Here is a 20,091-nt window from a genome sequence, read left to right on the forward strand (position 1 = left end):
GGACAGCTACCATGGGGCTCTATGCAACACCCCATGCAGCTTCACATTTAAACTTTCTCTGACTAAATTCACTGCAAAACACTTTGTTGCTTAGTTTGAATTTTGAAAATAAAATTTTATCCTAAACAACAACGAAAGGCTTTATCTTTGCTTTGAACCTGCAGATACTCGCACACATCCTCCAGTAGATGGTGCCAACCCACAGCGCACACACACTACGTTTACCCATTCTTCTGCACTCCCTTCTACCCTTTTCTTTCCTCCTTTCTTGTGATTCATCTATCCCTGACAAAGCCTCGCTGCTGCCGTTACACGCCCTGGGCACAACTCTTTGCCTGGCCTCATTAAAAGATCAAGACAAATCTTAGCAACGGTTAATAAATCTTCAGGGCAACGAGCTCTCTTTACTCCGCCACGCAAGTTCATCTGTTATGCTCTTTGGTCCTCTTTTAGAAGTCTGTGGAAATAAATATATTACAGAGAGGCACAACAAAGAGTCCAGTGCTGTGGTAGATTGTGGTTTCAAACAAGCCTGTTGACGGACGACTCACCGGCCATCTGCTGGATCCCGCTGAAGGCTCCCAGGTTGCCGGAGGAGGCGGCCTGCTGCAGCAGCTAAAGGAGAGACACAGAAGCAAAGTGAGGTGGGTGGATGGTGGAAGTAAAGCAACCATATAGAGAAGCTGAGAAGTGGTTTAGCTTCTCGGCTCAGCGCTCGATGAGTAAATGAGCTGCTAATAAAGTCTGATCTCTCCTCAAAGCGAGCGCCGTTTGCATTCCTGCACGGTTCTCTCAGACAACTTGTGCATGAAAGCTCTAATCTCACTGACTAATTAGATTCCAAAACAAATCAGGAATACTGATGCTGTCAAAAACCCAGCCTTCGAAGACTCAAATTAACAGCAAATTAACGTCTTGTATCTATTTTGGGAATTTCATTTGGACAATGACTGAGAAAGAGGATTCAAAGAGCAGAAAAATCTCTCAAATAAATCAATATATCAGTAAGAGAGTGACTGTATTCCCTCCAGCTAATTCAGAAACTCGAGGTTAATTTAAAAACTGAGGCAGATCGAGGTGGTTTTTGAAACCAAATCTCACAAAACATTTCAGAAAAAGTAGAGAAAGGAAGAGAAGGAGGTACAACAATAGAAGAAACGTCCCAATCGGGTGAGTCAGCTGCTGCTGAGCTCAAATTCGACTCAAATTGGGGATCGGCGGAAATTTCAGGGGTTCAAAACCATTCTAGATCCTTTTTTCGTGAATTCATTTGAGAAAAATCCCAAACCGTTGCTGTAAAAAAGTCCCTTTGTTTTTTATTTTTAACTTAACTATTTCAGATCAAACTGATTGAAATAAATATAAAAAGCAGTTTTTAAATTATGGTTTCATTTATTAAGAAAAACAGCTATCCATCTGGCTCAGTGCTAAAAAGCAAACGCTCTGAAGTTAAACCAGAAATTAACTGTAATAACCACATTTTGTGAACGATGAGATCAGTTTGACAAACCACACCCAGGCTTGATTACTGCCAGACCTGAAGAATCAAGAAATAGTTCAAATAAAACCTGTCTGACAAGATGAAGTAGGCTTGAAGGTTTAAAAAAAACATAATGCCCTGATCTAAAGAAATTCCAGAGTAGATGGGAAACCAAGTAATAGAGACTGGGCTAAGATGGCCTCTATGGGTTCCAAAGTACCAAAAGAGCACAAAGGCCCGTCTCACATTTACCATAAAACATACTGATGATCCCAAGGCCTCTGGGAAAATATTCCATACACTGACAAGACAGAAGTGGACCTTTTTGCAAGATGCATGACACAGCCTTTCAAATGAGTCAAACATGGTGGTGGTAGTATGATGGTCTGGGGCAGGTGTGCTGTTTCAGGACTTGGATGACTCGCTGTAATCCTGAAGGAAAACATCCAGCCATCAGATTGTGACCTTAAACTCAAGCTCACTTAGGTTCTGCAGCCAGACAATAGTCCAAAGCATGTCAGCAAGACCTCTGAATGGCTCAAAAAAGGCTTTGTAGTGGCCTAGTTAAAGTCCGGTCTTGAATTTGATTAAGATGCACGACCTTAAACGGTCCTCCACATTAATGACCAACTGAACTGACTCACTAACTCCTTTAAAAGCTGCTTTCTGTATTTCTCCAGGTCATCTTTGTCTGATATTAACATTTGCTTGATGATCTTATCTGTAAAGAAGGTTGCAAACATATTGTTAAATGTCGGAATGGTTGGATGAGATTAGGTTAAGAGTTTGGGGATCTTTCTTTCTAAAATTATAGCTTTATCTTGATACTTTTATGCTGTAATTAGCCTACCAGAAGGAGGCAGAATCTGTTAGTGTATAACGATGTTTGCTTAAATGTCCAAAAATAACCTCATGAATTCTTTAGTTCCTTCAATAAACAGCGACACTCAACAACCTGTCCAAAACAGAAGGAAATCTTCCATTACTATGTCAGATAAATAATTTATCATCTCACCATTATTGTTTCTTTTCAATGTTTTAAACATTGGGACTAAATGTTAACCCAACTCCAGTTCAGTTTTGTAGAAGAACAGGAAAGATTAGCTGCAGTTAACATGGTTTTACTAAGCTTATGAAGGAGCACTTAATAAGTCAAGCAATTATTAAGGTCAGGCATTAAATGCTGGAGTTTTAATTGGTGTCATAGTTCTGATAGTTTCACTCTCAGTTGCTAAAAACATAGAATATAATCACAAAGCATCTCTGTAACAAACAGAAATGAAAACGGGTAGTTGTAAGAGATCATGCTTGAAAGTCCAGACTTTGAGGGTTATGGTTAGGGTTAACCCTGCACATATTGGGGAGGTCTCCACTTGACCCATCTCTAACACTACAGCATAAATGTAATGTTACTGATTTGCCTTTAAACAAAAGCCTTAGAAATGCTGAGATTTTAACAGCAGACCTGCTTTACAAAGTTCTGCAATGCAGCTTCATGTATATAAGACCAGTGATGTGTATATAATTGATGTAGAGTTAAAAGCAGAAATAAATGGGGTAGTCCAGATGATGGCGTCATGGCTTTATAAGCATCATAGCATTTGTGTATTTTAAGGCAACACCTCAAACTCTGCTTGATAGCTGATATCAGCCAAGGGAATAGTGGATTTCCACCAGTCTGTTTCATCCTTGGATCCAGGTTCCACATTCCCAAAAGTCCCATGTTCATCTGTTCAAACAATTATGTGTAAGTATAAACATAAAGGGAATGTCCAGATATCAGGAAGCAGAAAGGTTCTGTGTCTGAGGGAGGAGTGGGTTCTGGTGGGAAATGTCCCAATAAATCTCAGAACAAACGGCAAAGACCTTGTGAAGAAGCTGCTAAAGCTGGTAAGAGAGTCATTAACCACAGTGAAATGAGCCCTGTACCTTACATGGGCTGAAAGGCCACTCAGAAAAGAAGACGACATTACTCTAAAAGAAACATAAAAAGCCAGATTACACTCTAGGAATACACTCAGAAACACAGAACTTCATTTTCTCCAGCAAACTACTGTGAGTAGCTTACTGAAGAAAACCCATAACAGTTTGAAAGCATTTCCACTAAATACTAAATAAATCTGTGTAAACATCTGAATTATTTTGGCATTTAGGAAGTAAACATTTTTTTGTGAACCTCACTGAGCCACAACAGGAAGTAGTTAAGTCTTATTTAATGTAAGACGGTGAGAAAACAGAGGTTGTGTGTCATTTTGTACAGAGTATGTAAATATTTGGTTGTAACTGTATGTGGGACCTCTGCTTGGAGCATTTTTTTTTTGTTAAAATGTTTAGTTTTGATTTTAGTTTGTTGTTGCATCACTTCTATTTTCATTCCTTCCTGTTCTACTTTGTAAAACCTTTATAACCTAGGTATTACTAACAGTACATGTCACTGGTTGCATTTTCCAGCTTTGGTTTTATAGGCCAAAATTCCAAGAGGAAGAAGATGAAGGTGAGGAAGAGCTCTGGGGAATTATATGACAAAAAGGAGGAGGAAAGTAGAGGACAACAGGAGGCAGGGAGTATTTTGGGATAATCATTCTGGTTGGGGCACTGACTGTGGCTGCGCTGGCCACAGGGCTGCAGTAGGGGGTGATGGAGGAGGAGGAGGTGATGATGGAGGTGGGCGACGTGGCGGCAGCGACTCTTACAGCCAGATACTGCGGAGTGAGGCCGCCCAGGCCCGTCAGGCTCCCCCAGGTGGTCGCACTGTTGAGCTGCTGCATCTGCTGCGCCAGCTGCTGCTGCAGACGTCGCTGCTCCTTGTCCTTCTGTGTGTCGGCAAACTTCACCACGATGGGAGATGAGCAGCCCTAAAAGAGGAGGAGGAGCAGGCAGAAGAGAAGGCAAGTAAAGACAGAGGTGGAGGCAAGAACAGAAAGATTATCAGGAATGTTAAACTTGTTTATCATGATTGCTGCAAAGAATTCAGTCAAAAAATAACAAATAATTCAAGTACTGCATGTAATAAAGGTTCCAATCTGCAGAAAGATCTTAAAGTATATTAATCAAAACATGTTAGCAAAGAAATCAGAGGAGGAAGCTTCTCCACACATCGAAACACACTCAGCGACACAGGACACGCACACAGTCGCTCAGGAAACTGTGCTCTAAAGCCAGCGGGGCTTTCTTCTTTTCCCCCCACAAAGGCTCAGTTATCTCTGAGTCCAAAACGGTTTCACCAGACACTGATTTCCCGACTTCTCCAACTATTTCATCATCTTTTATGAAGTGAGACTTGATGTGCGTGTGTGTCTGTGTGTGAAGAAAGTGAGTGATTGGGATAACCAGCAGGACAGGGCGATAGGGCAAGAGGGAGATTCAGAAATGTGGACAATCGTGTAATGTCTGGATTTCTTCTCCACAAACCTGCTGCTGCTGTGTTAGAGAGACGAAGTCAAGCACACAAAAGGACCAACATGTCGGACATGAGACAGAAACACACTGCGTTCCCTGATGAAAGTTACAGTGAAGCTCAAAGTGATAATCTGTTGCAACACACCATTCCTTTCGAAGTGCAATCAAAGCTTAACTAGGGGCAAATCCGTCGGAAAACAAAGGCAATCTGCCACAGGAGGATAAAACCTTTTGATTGAAACATTTAGTTTTAGGTGGGGATACGGGCTCGACGAAGGAGGGAAGGGATTTGGCTACTTTGCAGATGGTGCCGTGCACATTCAGAGCTGAGAGGCACAGAATGTCAAGTGTCTGGGACTGAGGGAGTGCGATTTTCTCACTTTTTGCCCCCAAATACACAGAACTGCCAGAGCTGTCAGTTTAAAACATAAAATCTTAAATCCCATCCCTTATATCTTCATTTTTTGCTTTTAAACATCCAGACTTTGTTTAATTAATTTAAAATGTTCTTGATCTTTTCCTGAGGTCAGTGTTCTTCTTTAGACTTTCATTCCAGACCATCTTCGGAGGGAAGTTTTTCTCTAAGCCTCTAGACTCCAACCTCAGAATCATACAACCTGCAAGTTGACGCTTTACAGACAACTTCACTAAGAATCAGATTTTTATGAACCACCAGCTGCCTCTCACAAAGACACGATTTGGCCCTATTTCACATCAACTCTACTCCAAGCTTCACCGTAAGATGATGGCGTTCCTGAAGCCTCGATCAGCTGCTTGTATCGAAGATCTCCTTCTTCTGTCAAGATCCAGTGGTTAAGACATAGGTGAGGGTTGGAAGATAGACACACCGGTAAATCCAGAATTTGCCTTATCTGCTGAACTCTTTCTGCACTGCAACAAACCACAGCTGTGGCTTTATTTCTTTGGAAAAAGATCCAGTCCATCTATCATCTATGGCTCTGTTCTCCATCACTCAGGAACAAAACACCAATATACCTGAACTCCTGTGCTGAAGGACTGACTTGGCAAATGGGGCGTTGAAGTTACCCTGCTGTTGTCATATCTCTGAACTGCCAAGCGAGGTATTGACTAGATGGTCTACGCTGAAGTGAGCAGAGACAGAAGAAATCATTAGATTTAAGCTATGGTGGTTAGCCTTCGTCAGCAGCCAAGCACCCCGGTTGTAGAAGAACACGTTTGGATAAGAATCAAATATGTTTCAGGCTTCAGTATGGGAATGTCTGACAAACGGTGAGCTGGTTACATTCCCCTCAATGCCTTTTGTGGTTCTGCAAAGCCAGCTTCATATGTGAAACCTCACAAGTGTGTGGGGGACATGGGCAAGTTGATTGGTGAACTATGGACAGCCAGAGTTAGCTTGAGGAGAGCTTTGCAGCTAGATTATGGGGCTGATTTGGGAAAGATGGCACAGACTAATCCGCAACCCAAATAGAGCAGGGACGGTTCCTCATTCCACCCACATCACAGTTGGCTGCAAATCAGTCCGATGCACAGGTTCTCACACCAGGACCTCCCCTTCAAAACCAGTTAAATCAGTGTTTTGGACTGAAGGGAGGATTTTAGCCCTTACCAGGTAGTTCTGAAGATAATTTTTTATTTTCTTGGGAAGAACACCCTTTTCTCTGTCTTATATCTTCATTTTATTTGTTTTGAGAGTATGACCACTGGTTCAAACTCAAAACCAAAGATTGTTTCTCACAAATCTTTAAAATCCAGCTTCAAAGACATGATTTCTTCTATAGAGTTTTAAGCTTGGTGGTTCGTTTGTCCTCCACTTTTCAGCTTTCATCATTTTCTCCATGACTGGACTGAGTTAAAAAGCATCCAAAGAAATGTCAAGGAATCAACTTTTAAAAAAACGTCTGAAGAACGTTTGATCAAGACTTATCAAAGGTGACTAGAAACTCTGGTTCCTGGAAGGAAAAGCTGGGAAAATGAGGTCTAGTTTAAAACTTAGGATGTACCTAAACTACAGACTGAATAAACACTGAATAGAGCAGAAAACAAAGCAAGCATGTAAAGAATTTAAAATATAAAATAACTATAGACAAACAGAAATACAGCTTTCCTTATATTGATGAAATCTTTGCATTTTATGTTGTAATTAACTAATTAAAGTTAAAGCATTTAACAGGAAAATATCTTTTTGTGGTTGTGGAGGGAACTTTAAACAAGAGTAGCCCAATTTTTATAAAAAATTAAACATCCTGTGAGTTTTTCTGGAAATTACTGCAGTTCTCTCCTAATTAATGAAGAGGAAGCTGACACAGCAGCAGATTTCTAATCTTCCCAGACAAAGAGTCACTCATGAAACTTACCAGAAAGAAAAAAAAAGCAGCATAATTACAAAGCAAAGCTGACTATCATCACTTTCCAACATGACATCAAAACTGCAGGCTGCCGTCATTCTGAGCCAAAGAAATGGTACCTTTCTTCTCAGTGCAAAATGAGAACTGATAATTAACATGGCAGGATGCTGGAGAGAAATCTGGCAATATTCAGCTACTGTAATTTGCACCACATTATGCTTTTTTTAAAAGTTACAACTCTAATTTGATTTTAAAAGCAAATCTACAGAGAAACTAAGTCTTTCACAACGACCTAAAAAAGCAAGGCACCTATAAGGATGGTCAGGTTTGGACATCTGTCGTTCAAATGTTAACACCTAAAACAATATATCTAAGAAAACTACTCCCTATTTAATTGTTTTCACAAACAAAGTAAAGATTTCACACATAAACTGTGCATAAAATTATCTGTAATCAGTGAAGAATAAATTCATCTAGGTTTGTCTTCTCTAACATCCCAGGTTGTTCTACAAGACCACATCTCTAATGGTCCGAGTGCCAGAAAAAGCTGTGAAGTTTTTTGTTTTATTCAATACAGGACTTATGATGCAACAACAGGAAGTGGAAGAATACATCAGTCTGCTAAAAGCTACCAAAGATCTGGAAATTTAAATGATTGGAAATTTATTTGTGATTAGTTATAGTATGAACATTGTTTTGTATTTAAATATAAGAGTTGTTCCCTCTGGTTTCCTGCAGGCTAGCCTTTGTGTATAAATTCCCCAGTGTGTTTGCCTTAAATGAATGTAACTAATTGCATTCAGCTATTTTTTAAATAATTATCAACCATTTTGAATAATTTGACAACTGACAACCATATCTTACATTGCACAGCTATATTTGTGCTATTTTCTGATTTCTCTATGAAATATTTTTTTTCAGCATTGGAGAAATATGGATCCATCACAGCGATGGCAGCTGTAAAGGTCTGTAGGGTGGAGTTGATTAATGTCCAAAATGGCTCTCCATAGAACCTCAAGTTGTCATGTGACCAATTTGTCCCTTTAAGAGAGATGATGGCTTGCAGGTCAGATGGACAGGATCCTCGGGGTGGTGAGGGTCCACAGTGCTGTGCCTGTATTTTTGTTTTTATTCAACATTTTTTTATTATTATTATTTAAGAGGTTTGGCTCTTTGGGAGATCCTTACTTTACCTTTAAGCCCACCACCCGTTCCCTCCAGCTGGCCTGTTTGTCTCTTGATTCTGAGCGCCGACAGATAAAGGAGTGGAGACGACAGGATTGCAATCAAAGGTGGAGGGTTAGTGTGCTCCTTTTGAGATGTGGGGCTCGCCTTTCCGTCCACCAGCTAACTATCTCATTACACCAGCCGACACTGAAGGAGTGTCAGGGGGAAATGCAACCCAGGGTTACAGTCCTGCTCTGGTGGAAAGGTGACGGTGACGGGGGCCCTTGGCTGCTGCTTATCTCTAAACCCTGGGTTTCGAACATAAAGTCTGAACGTAAAGAGGCTGCCAATGAAATGTTGGCCCAAGAAAAAATATGCATTTCAAACCACGTTTAACTCTCAATTTATGATTGTTTACCCATAATGGCCTTACTACCTGGTGTCTTTTTATGTTTCATTTTACATCCAGGAATGCATCTGAGCAACATGTCCAAGCTGTTGGTTTGTTGTCTGATAATGGAAGTGGTCCTCATGGCTGCATTCGCCATAAAACTACACTGCTTTGGTTGTTTCCACATCAGAAGGAAACATTCTGCAGGGACTGAAGGGTTTTCTCAAGGATTAAACTTTCATTAGCAGGAAACAAAAAACAAAGAATTGACTAGTTTCTGGTGTTTATGTTTTAGATAAATCTTACACTGAAAACAAAGGCCATATTGATTTTAAATTAAGTTTCTGAATTATAAACCACAGCAAGTTCCATCATCTCTCATGTCTCTTTTTGTTGTCTGTTTCTGAGAATTGGATAAGGCTGCAACTGATTTTGTCTCTGAATTGGATATAAATAAATTTCATGTTTTGCATTTAACTAAAACAATCCGATGTGTTACAAATTGGCCACTTTCAGATATGAATATTTATATTCCCCTGCAGATTGTGATTTAAATCCTCTAAACTTGTATTACTGGTTAGTGAATTTTCTTAAATGGTTTCAGGATCTGGATAACTAAATCATTATAAGCTGTAGACCTGATACAGGGGGTAGGGCATCGGTTAATTTCTGATGCTTTTTGTATTTGTCCGCAGATGGCCTGGCCTTCACATCTTTAAGATGCCACAGATTCCCATAGGAAACCTTTTCAATTCAATTCAGTTTATTTATATAGCGCCAATTCACAACACATGTCGTCTCAAGGCACTTCACAAAAGTCAGGTACATACATTCCAATTAATCCTAACCATTGAACAGTGGAACTGAAAAGTTATCTTTTACCAATCTCCTGCACAAACTGCCACTCTGAGATGCAGATCTTTATTTTCAGATGAATATATTAATACTTTCAGAAAGATTCTTTTAAAAGTCCCTGAATCACAGAAACCTGAAAAGCTTCATATTTGATGGACTAATAATGCGGTATGGCAGTGACTGACAGGTGGGTCAGGGTGGGCAAATGGTGTGACAGCCTATCATTTGAAATCTTACTGCTGCCACAGAAATGAGCACCTTCATGATTGTGGCATCCAGATTTTGATTTATGTAACTCCTGCATGGATCAGGTGTCAAAAACCTCCTCCAAGATAAAAACTTTTAAAACAATTTCTTTTTGAGTTTAGAACTGAGCCTGCCTGATGCATTCTGTAGGAGGCAGTGTGGTGTTGGGGTCACTTTTCAAGGGTATCCAGTCTCTGTAAAACCAAGACATAAATTGTGTATGCAGTCTCGGCACAAATGAACAAGTATGAGTTTGTTGTTCCAAGTGTGAGTTGGGACTCCACCAGGTCTGTACCTCATCTCTTATCGTGGTTGTGGTGTTCATTGACCTGATCATGGTGTAGTAATAGGGATGCGGTCTGTTTGTTCTGAACACCAGTATCTTATCTTTTGCAGATGACATTGTTCTATCAGCATTTCTAATTTGTGAGCATTGGTGTACGCTTTAATGATCCGCTGCTGGAATGATAGTAAGATTCCCTGAGGCCATGGTTCTCCATGGAAAGCGTAAAGCTCCATCTAGGTTGACATTGAGTCTCTGCTTCAAGCCAATAAATTCAGTATTTGGTTACTTGTTCATGAGTCATGGTAGATAAACATCATTAAAAGGGGAGACTGATTATGGTATTGCATGCACAAAAAAGCTATAGATTTACTGTTCCAATCTACAACTTCATATATAAAACCTAAATCTTGACTTAAAGATCCTGGATTTAAGTGACTGAACTAAGCTTTCTTTAAAGAGTGGCCAGGGTCTGCCACATCGCAGTGATGCATTTCATTAATGTGAAAAGATAAATCCAAAGAGTAGTCTTGGAACCAAGGACCATTTAAGGAAACACCTGGAATTAGTATGTACAGTTTTTTTCCATGAAAACAATAAGTAATGTAGTCAACCCTAATTGCCAGCTTGAATTGCAAAAGACTCCACTGCAGAAGAAAAAGCAATAGCCCCATTAGGAATATATATATACTGAGATAAATATTGGTGTGTCAAATACGTATTCTGACTTTTGTGGACCCTCTCTAGCCTGTGAAGATCTATGAGGATCTAGAGTGATGGCAGGAAGAAGAATGCTCTGGAAGACAATTGATGGAGGAATCCCATCTTTGACATATTTGATGCACATATGCTAGCTCTAATCTAGGTCTGTTTACACTTAAATTCTCTCTCTCGTCCTTTTCATAAGATATTATGTGCTCTGAATTTTTGCCATCTCATTTATTTATCACTCTCAGATTTAAATGTCAAACTATCCCAGCTTCCTCTGCTGACAGGAACGCTGGTGGCCCAGAAGTTTAAATGGAGAGCCTGAGTTCTGTGTGCACGCTCTATGAACTTTTTGATCCAATTACAAATTATACTAACATGACCAAAACATTGCTTGCTGAGTCTTATGTACAGTACCTTGTTGACATTTTGTTTCATAACAGCAATTTTCTATTTTGTTATTTTATTTGACAGATCATTACAAAATAGTACACAATTGTGAAGTGGAAGGAAATTGATTTATGGTTTTATAATCTTTTCAAAATAAAAATCTGGAATGAGCAGCGTGCATTTGTATTCAGTCTCACTTTGCTATTCAGGTAGCAGACTAAAGCGAGATTGAATTAAAAACATGCACTTCTGTGTAATTTAATGTCTGTAAAATGCAGCTGTTCTCTCAACAAGACAACTATTAGCCATGGGTTCCACAAATCTGGTCTTTATGGAAAAGGAGCTAGAAGAAACCCATTATTAAAACAAGGTCAGCAAAACGGCAAACATTTGGAAGAAGGTGCACTGATCAGATGAGACCCCAATTTAACTTTTTGGCCTACATGCAGAACCCCATCTGTGGTATAAAACCAATGCTGCCACCATCCCTGTGAAACATGGTTGTGGCGGCATAATGCTGTGGCAAAGATTTAAGTCTCTATTTGTACAAAGATATAGACTCCAAAGTTCTTGGAGCTGCAACAAAAGTCACATGCAACTTTTTGTATTTGTTCAATATTAAAAAAATTATGTATTATGTGAGACTTTGTTGATCTGTCACAGTTGAAGGGATGTGTTTTATATGTTGAAACTTAAAATCCAACATTGACCTAATGATGACTTTGTTAACTTGTCAAATTTCTTTTTTCTTCCTAACATTTTATAACTAAAATTTTTGCACCAATAATTGATTGCATGTACCTGTTGGGAATAAAACTGGATAATTATTGAATTAAATATAACTAGATCTGACCTTCCTTTAGTCTTTTAAATTAGTCGTGACCAAAGGTTTTCAACACTCTGGATGCTTTTTGACTTGTTTTCTGTCCAGTTCTGCTATTATGACAGGGGTGTCCAACTCCAGCCCTTCAGAGCTACTATCCTGCAACTGTTAGATGCATCCCTTCTCCAACACACCAAAATTAAATGTCAAAATTCCCTCATCAGCATTCAGTCATCCCGCTTTGCAGAGGCCTGGTAACAAACCATTCATTTGATTCAGGTACGTTGAAGAAGGAATGCATCTAAAAGCTGCAGGGTAGTAGCTCTCCAGGACTGGGACTTGAGCCATGGCCTATATGGGGTAATGTATGCTTTAAAAAACGTGGAAAAAGGTTAGCATAAAGTCTGGGAGAGGGATGACTCGGGAATTTTGCACGGTGGTGTAGATATGTGTCCGCTCCTCTCAGGAGCTAATTTTGCTCGGATAATAAATACAGACAGTTGGCAATTTCCACCGGCACTGGCTTGTGACACATAAATCTCCCCTCTGTGTTTTTCACCTCAGGTTGGCTTTGACTCCTTTGGTTAAAAAGCCTTACCCACACTGATTAATCTGATCCCATATTTTCCTTCTGCTGTCAGCTGCTCTGTACATCCCTCTCTTCTCTCACTCTAGTTGTCACGTGTTTGTTCGCTGTTTAAACACACGCCGACCTGCTTCCGGTCATGCTATACTTAAGCCCGTTTAAATGCACTTGAACATTTCTGCGTTTAGGTGGAAAGGAAGGAGCGCGTGCATGCGGTGAAGGCGTGATCACGTGCAAGTGGCCCTCGTGTGTCGTGATGATGGTCATAATAATAGAAAATAAAATATTTTGGCCTCAATTAACACTGAAACAGGTTGACCTGAACACTAAATGACTTTAAATGGTAAAAAGTATTTACCCCCCTACATATTTCTTCAGTTTTTGCTTTTTTGTGAACTTTTAATTTTTCAGATCATCAAACAAAAACTTAATATGTAACAAAGATAACCTGAGTAAATAAATGATTGACATGATCTTTGTGAAAAAGTAATAACCCCCTAAACGTAATAACTGGCTATTCCAGCTGCCATCAAGTGTTCATGATAACTAGTAATAAGTTATTAACATTACTGCGAAGAAACTTTGACCCACTCTGCCTTATAGAACTGTTTAATTTAGTACCACTGGAGGGTTTTCAGTTGGAACATGTTTAAGGTAATGTCACAGCATTTCAACCGGATTTAGATCCATACTTTGGCTAGGCCACTCAAAAAGCCTTTATTCAGATTTTCTTATGCATTCTGCTGAAGAAAACAAGTGATCTTTACCTTAAGGTCACAAACCGATGGTCAGAGGTTCTCTTTCAGGATTTTTTGGAAGAGAGGCGAATGCATGGTTCCATTAATACCAGCCGGTCGTCCAGATACTGAACCTTAAAAGCAGCCGCAGATCATCCTACTAACAACATCATGTTTGATTGTTGATCTGATGTTCGGTTTTTGAAATGCTGTGTTGGTTTTATACCAGATGTAACATACCCTCCTCTTGTCTCGTCATTCCACAGAATATTTCCCCAAAAATCTCGGGGATCATCAACATGTTTTTTGAAAATGTGAAACAGGTCTTTGTGTTCTTTTGGGTCAGGAGTCGTTCTGGCCTTGGAACCCGCCCATGGAGGCCATTTTTGCCCAGTCTCTCTTTGTTATTGTTGAATCATGATCTCTGACCTTAACTGAGGCACTGAGGCCTGCAGAGCTTTAGATGTTGTTCTGGGTTCTTCTGTGACTTCCTGGATGGGTTGTCAATGAGTTCTGCAATCAGACCATGATGTGTTACTCTTTGTAGCCTACTTCATGTTGCCAGGCATGCCCAATTCAAAAGATTTCTTGATTCTATGGGTCTGACAATGATCTTGCCTGGATGTGGCTGGTGGCAGTGGTCAACCACAGTTAATTCATAGTTTATAAAGGGGGGGGGGGGGGATTACTGTTTGTGTTTAATCAGGTTATCTTTGTTTGTTATGAGCTGAAGCATATCAGAGTGATAAAAACATTAAAAGCAGAAGTCATCTGTGAGATTGAAAACACCTTTTTCCAGCATTGCTCTGAGTGTATGATGCAAATCAACACAAACACAGTGAAGTCGACCCTCATCTCTTGTGTTTCTTTAGATGTGCCTCAGTGAATTACCCTTCTCGGTCATATCCACTTTCATTACCACCTGACATTTAGTGCGTGCACCCCGGTGTACCTGAATGTCACATGGTAATGAGGATGGATACGACAGTGACAGAGCCATCAATGAAGGCGGCGACGGGGTTGCCTCCCCCCACCAACTCGTGACACGTACGTGTTCACAAACATCATGATCTGGCTCCATGTAAAGACCGTGGGGCTGCAGCAGAGCCAAGACAATAACCAAACTCTATTTACCAGACCTCATTCCCTCATTCGCACCCAAAGTAATTACTTTTAAATTGCAAAAACTGGGGAACATTAACAAACGGATGCGGCAATTTAGCTCTGCCTGAGGATAGACAGCTTGTTTTCAAATGGAAATGAAGGTGTTTTGCCATTGTCCACTGCAATATTGTCGTGTTATGGTTTGAGGCTTTATTTTTTTCTTCTTCCCCCCGTGTGCATGATAAAAGCGGCGATGTTTACCAGGCCCATTGTGGCGCCCGACTGCTCAGAGCGAGTATAATTCTGGCTTAATACTAACGCTGTTGGAGGAGAGTGTCACTCCTTCTGCTCAGAAAGACAGACACGTCGCCACTGCAAACACTTCAGTGATATCTGAGGTGTGACAGCACAAACAGAGCAAAAAACCCAGCTCTGTCCCTCACAGGAGAAGAGAGGAGCATGCATTTTCCCCATGTCAGGGTCACAGCACTTCAATAGCAGCAGTGATTATCATGATCAGCTCTAATGAGGGGGCTTCAGGGGTGAACGCCATTCGCTCCTTTTCCTTTAACACAGCCTGTTATTACCACTTTTTGTTCCTTCTCTCTGATTCACACTCCAGGCCCGTCTTGTAACGTGTAATTCTCTCACCAATAGCGGCCCTGTCATCCTGCCCCCGTCACCGACCTGACAAGGCTGGCGAAGGCGCCCCAAAATCGCACAGAGCACAAAAAAGTAGCGGCTGGGTCTCTATTATGGTCTCACTGGGGTCGCTGTGCAGCTGATGAGGTCTAGAACAATCGCGGCTGCCGTGTCAAGGGCGCCGGCTGATTGTCACAGCATGGTTTGGTCTGGCTGGAAGATTTTTGGCCAAAGAAAATAAGAAATATAAAGTTGATACTTGATCAAGGTTCTCCTGTTGGAGCCTGAAAATTTTACATTTCAGCTTACGATAAGACCAGAGGAGCCACTGAGAACATTGTCAATCAAATTTCAACAAAATGTTGCAGCCATTAAATAAAGTTCCCAATCATCTGATTTAAAAGATTACAAGAAAGCCTTAATCTTGTGCACTTTTTGCTGCTACACTTTTTCCTTCCACTTAACTTTCCAATTACACGATAACTCTGTGAACAACCAGCTTGTTGAGGGTGTCAGTGATTATCTTCTGGACATCTGTCATGTCAGACATGACATGACATTTTTGTAATAAAAATCCTTCAAATTTTCTGAGAAGCAGGATTTTGGGTGTTTATTAGCTGTATGCCAGAACCAACACTTAAAAATATACCATGCTGTGTGAAATGAGTCTTCCAAATACACAAGTTTTATTTTTTTTCACTGAATTAGTGAAATAAATTTACTTTTCAACAACCATCTAATTTTTAAAATGACATGTATATAAAAACAGGGAATGACTCTAAAGGATTATTAGATATCTTACCTTGGATTTAACAGTCAATACAAATGAAGCAGATGCTCAGCAGTAAGTAAAAAATTAAATTTATAAACTTAAAAACATCTGAATCTGTGTTTGAGTTGCAACATTTTAATATATAAGTCATCAAATGTGTCATTTCAGAGTATGGAGGCTTTCTACTGCTGCATGCAGCAACATTAGTTGAATAAATGATGGGTTTGATTAGTTTTGGATCTGGTACACAGAAGCCTTTTTTATTCCTGTATTTTGGCCCATCACGTAGCTTCAGAAACATTTCTCATGTTTCCTGCATGAAAGGAGACTACGGACGTTCTTCTCCCTCAGCTGCTGTGATAGAAGAGTCAATCTTTTGGGTCATTTTGTGGTTTTAAGCTTCAGATTCAGTTCACGTTTTGCTTATTCTTACATGTCCTATCCAGGTTGTTGAGTCCTCCCTCATTTCTTTGAGAAAATGATGACTTGGGTTGACGTTTATCTTCCTGTTGTTTTTTTACTAACACCCTTCATGTTAAGAATGTTGATAAATGCAGTGTGCAGAGCGACGTTCACAAGCGCTATTTTCAACAGAATTTATTTAAACACCATAAATCTCTTGCCAGTGCTTATTGGGTCTGCCTTCAACAGTGTTTACAGACTTATTTTAAACAGTCTTAACACACTGATTAAATAAAACATCAGTTTGCAGGGATACTAAGACAAATATGGTAGATAAACTGTTTATCTCAGATTAACAGAAGATGACATTTCTGAAGGAGATACATTTAGTGAGATCATCACATGGCATCAAGCTGGCTCTCTGGCTGTAGAAAATAATATAATAATGATAATTACTATTATTTAGTAGTATGCTTTGATTGAGTAAAATATAATTATTAATTTTATTTAAATAATTTAATGATTGAAATTAGAAATTAGATAAACCCCCCATATCTCTTAATAAGTTCAGTTATTAATTAATTAATTAAGTCACCATATTATCTTAATGTGAATTTCTAGTGAAAATAATGTTTGGTAATGCCAGTTTTTCCGGCTTGTCTAGTTAATGTCTTTAAAATGTTACTTTAGCACTTATACAAGCAGTGAATGTGCTTCAGTGAAATTTAGCTACAGCCGATTATTCAGTCAATCCTACGTTTATCCAGAACCTAATAAAAGTAAAATGTCAAACGTTATGAGTATCAACGACTTTTCCAAAATTAGCCAATAAAACGTAGCCAATAAGCCAATAAAAAATATAACTGACACCTAGGGGAGAATTCACAGAGAAGTGCAAATTTCTTACGTTTTTGCACACCTTTTACACACATTCTTTGCTTCTTTCTGCACGGTATAATTTAACAACACCTGATGCAGAAGTGATCAAATATAGAGAGATCCAGATTCAAATCACTAGTTTAAAGTTTAGGAACAGTAAATGACCGTGTCACAGAGAAATAGTGTTCAGATCAGCATTGCTAAATCCGTTTGTAATTTTGAGAGTTTTAATGCACAGCTGCAGAGAGTGAAAGAGGAAGGACTGATTCATCTCTCTATCTATCGCCGGGCTCACACTGTACGCGGTGCAGTTCCGGTGCAGCTGCGGTGCGGGCAACACAAGGAACCCAAATCATTAAAATGTGTACACTCACATCAGCCACGGTGCAGTGCGGTTACCGAGGCCGTGCGGCCCAACGAACTGTTTCCGCAGGAAGGTTTGGCCGGACGCCGCAGCGGCTTCTGCATCAAGGTCATGAATTTTACCAGCCAAACAGGAAGCCAGACAGGAGAGAGTTCCGGTGAATTTCATAATAAAATCAACCCACCAACATATGCTAACTTGACTATTGCAAACAAAATGACAAAAATACAGAAAAACGAGGGAACACGATATTATTTGAGGATGAAAATGGATAGTTATGCGCACGGATAACGAGTTTTGCCATAGAAAACGAAATCCATAGCTGTTTTTACTCATTTAGAGGCATAGCAACAGAAAGGAGCAGACAGGGATTTTCCTCTCTTGTTTTGCCTGCATGCTCCGAAACATGAAAATTACTTCATAATCAGTGACACGCGGTCAAAATAGGGCCAAATACAGGCTTTGTTTATGAGAGACCTGCTAAATGTCCCAGAAAGCACGTGAATCCACATAAACCTCTGGTCTCGGGAGCACTGTTTCCGCAGATGGAGCTGGACCAGGGTGGCCACAGCACAGTGTGAGTGGCTTTCTGCAGCACGACGGCACCGCATCTGCACCGCGTTCAGTGTGAGCCCGGCGTAACTTACAGATGAAAAGCATGGCCTGAACTTTAAAATGTATCACATTGTAAAGTTATTATCCTATATGAATACTTGCTTTACTAATTTGTGACACAACGTCAGCAAAAGAAAGATACATCTAACACATAATTACATTTTATGGTTGCTTTATTGCTAAAAAACAGATAGAATTAAAAACAACACACAGCATGTGCAAAAAACTTTATGAATTTGTCCCAGAGTGCCCTGAGTAAATCCCTACAGATGTTATTTGGCTGCAGATTGACATGATGCATGTTCAATAAAAGCAGCTAACATGACAAAGAGAGCTAAAGAAGAGTACCGTACCTCCATAGTCTGAGACTGGTGCATGGCTTTGATTGCATTCTGTGCCATGGCTCTGGTGGAAAACGTGACAAATGCACAACCTGTAAGGAAGGAGGGGGGAGGGAAGGATGGAAGGACAGTGGAAGGGTGGAGGGGGAAGGCAGAGGGGCAGGAGGAGGAGGAGGAGGAAGACAAGAAAAAACAAAAACAAGACAAAAGGGTTGGACACGTTGTTATAAAAAGAAAAACAAATTGAAACAGAAAACATCTCACAGGTGGACAACATCGTTTTCAGTGGCTGGAAAAACGAGCATCATGACATCACATCCTGATCTCATGTGGCCCCGTCCCACCTCCTCGCTCCGTCCACACTGACCACAGGACAAGAGACACATCAGAGCTGCAGGCTGGCTTTACGACGCCCTCCTCACCTCCTTTCTCCTCCTCGTCTCCTTCTGACGCTGGCCGAATTAGTCATACCTGAATTCTCCGCGCTCTCAACAATAACAAGCAGTGAACATTTGCATTAAAGCGTTTTGAATTTACTTGGGGCATTGTGCGTTTGATTGGGCGCCCAAATTTTCTCCTTTGTTCAACAGAGAAAAAGATGTTAGAGCGGCAGGGCGCAGACGATATAACTGCAGGGGATCAGAAGGAGAATCATATTAATTCAATCCCTATAGAGATGAGAGGAAACGGGATGAGGTGTGGTTGTCCTCCTCCGTGATTGTCGCAGATTTTAGCCAATCAAGACAGCAGATTTTAGGGCGGTGTGTTATTTGTAGGTAAGAAGGGAAGCGCGGTTGTGTTTGTCTGGCTGGTTAGGGAGCGATTAAAGGAGATAATGTGAGAAGTGCTTCAGCAACACCCCAGGCTAATAATATGCTAACACACTCAGCGAGCCCTGTTAGTGCAGCCAGGCCTGAACCGATTATATACACACACACACACACACACGCTCGGATCAGGTTCAGCTGGTCGACTTCGCAGGAAACAACTCAGAGCCTGGGTCAGCTCTCAGATAGACTCTCCCCGGCTGTTTGGATGGAATGAAAGGGCAACAAGAGAGGAAACTGGGAGGATGGATATGAACAGGCGTTTAGAGGAAGATATTTAATCACTGTCTTCCTCCACCTCTTTCAGAACCCGGCTGGTTCTGATGCCAACATGAAGTGCACAGATATCATGCAGCGGAGGTTCCCAGGGAGACTCAGGGTACACTCATCTCTGTCTCTTACCGCATTTAGCAGTTACAAGCCTGTGCAAAAGTCTTTGGTCACACCTCTTTCTTTAGAGACTGCTTTCTGAAGGTTTTTCTTTGGATTTTGGCTTCTTTTTAAAACTTAAAGAAGGAACAGGTGTTGTGTTGATAGAGGAGACACTTATTTTAAGCTTAGGTCCAACTAAAAGGATTCTTCAGGTTTCTGAGAGGAACCTAAACCTGAAATAGTTTTGTGCCAATCCTTTGTAGCTGTGCCAGTTTTTGTAAGCACGTTTTACATCCAGAGCCTTGTAAAAGTATTAATGCCACTTGAACGTTTAACATTTCATCTTGTCACAACTATAAAGTATTTCAGGGAGATTTT

At 40.4% G+C, this 20,091-nt stretch overlaps 1 protein-coding gene across 13 annotated transcripts in view; it reads right to left on the minus strand.

Annotated features, from left to right (window-relative positions):
* The window catches only part of celf2 (cugbp, Elav-like family member 2), a 473,358-nt gene that overhangs the window by 37,700 nt on the left and 415,567 nt on the right, over positions 1 to 20,091 (minus strand). For 7 of the 13 annotated variants that reach the window (XM_047390245.1, XM_047390243.1, XM_047390244.1 and 4 more), the window contains 3 exons: positions 18,527 to 18,606; positions 4,174 to 4,335; positions 552 to 615 (listed from right to left, as the gene is read on the minus strand). In XM_047390245.1, coding sequence (XP_047246201.1) covers positions 552 to 615; positions 4,174 to 4,335; positions 18,527 to 18,606 — 306 coding nt within the window. Of the gene's footprint in view, positions 1 to 551; positions 616 to 4,080; positions 4,336 to 18,526; positions 18,607 to 20,091 lie in introns of all 13 variants that reach the window. The other 6 variants (XM_047390242.1, XM_047390240.1, XM_047390241.1 and 3 more) reach the window with 1 other exon arrangement.

This window comes from Girardinichthys multiradiatus, chromosome 17 (genome assembly GCF_021462225.1).
Source record: "Girardinichthys multiradiatus isolate DD_20200921_A chromosome 17, DD_fGirMul_XY1, whole genome shotgun sequence".
NCBI classification, from domain to species: domain Eukaryota; kingdom Metazoa; phylum Chordata; class Actinopteri; order Cyprinodontiformes; family Goodeidae; genus Girardinichthys; species Girardinichthys multiradiatus.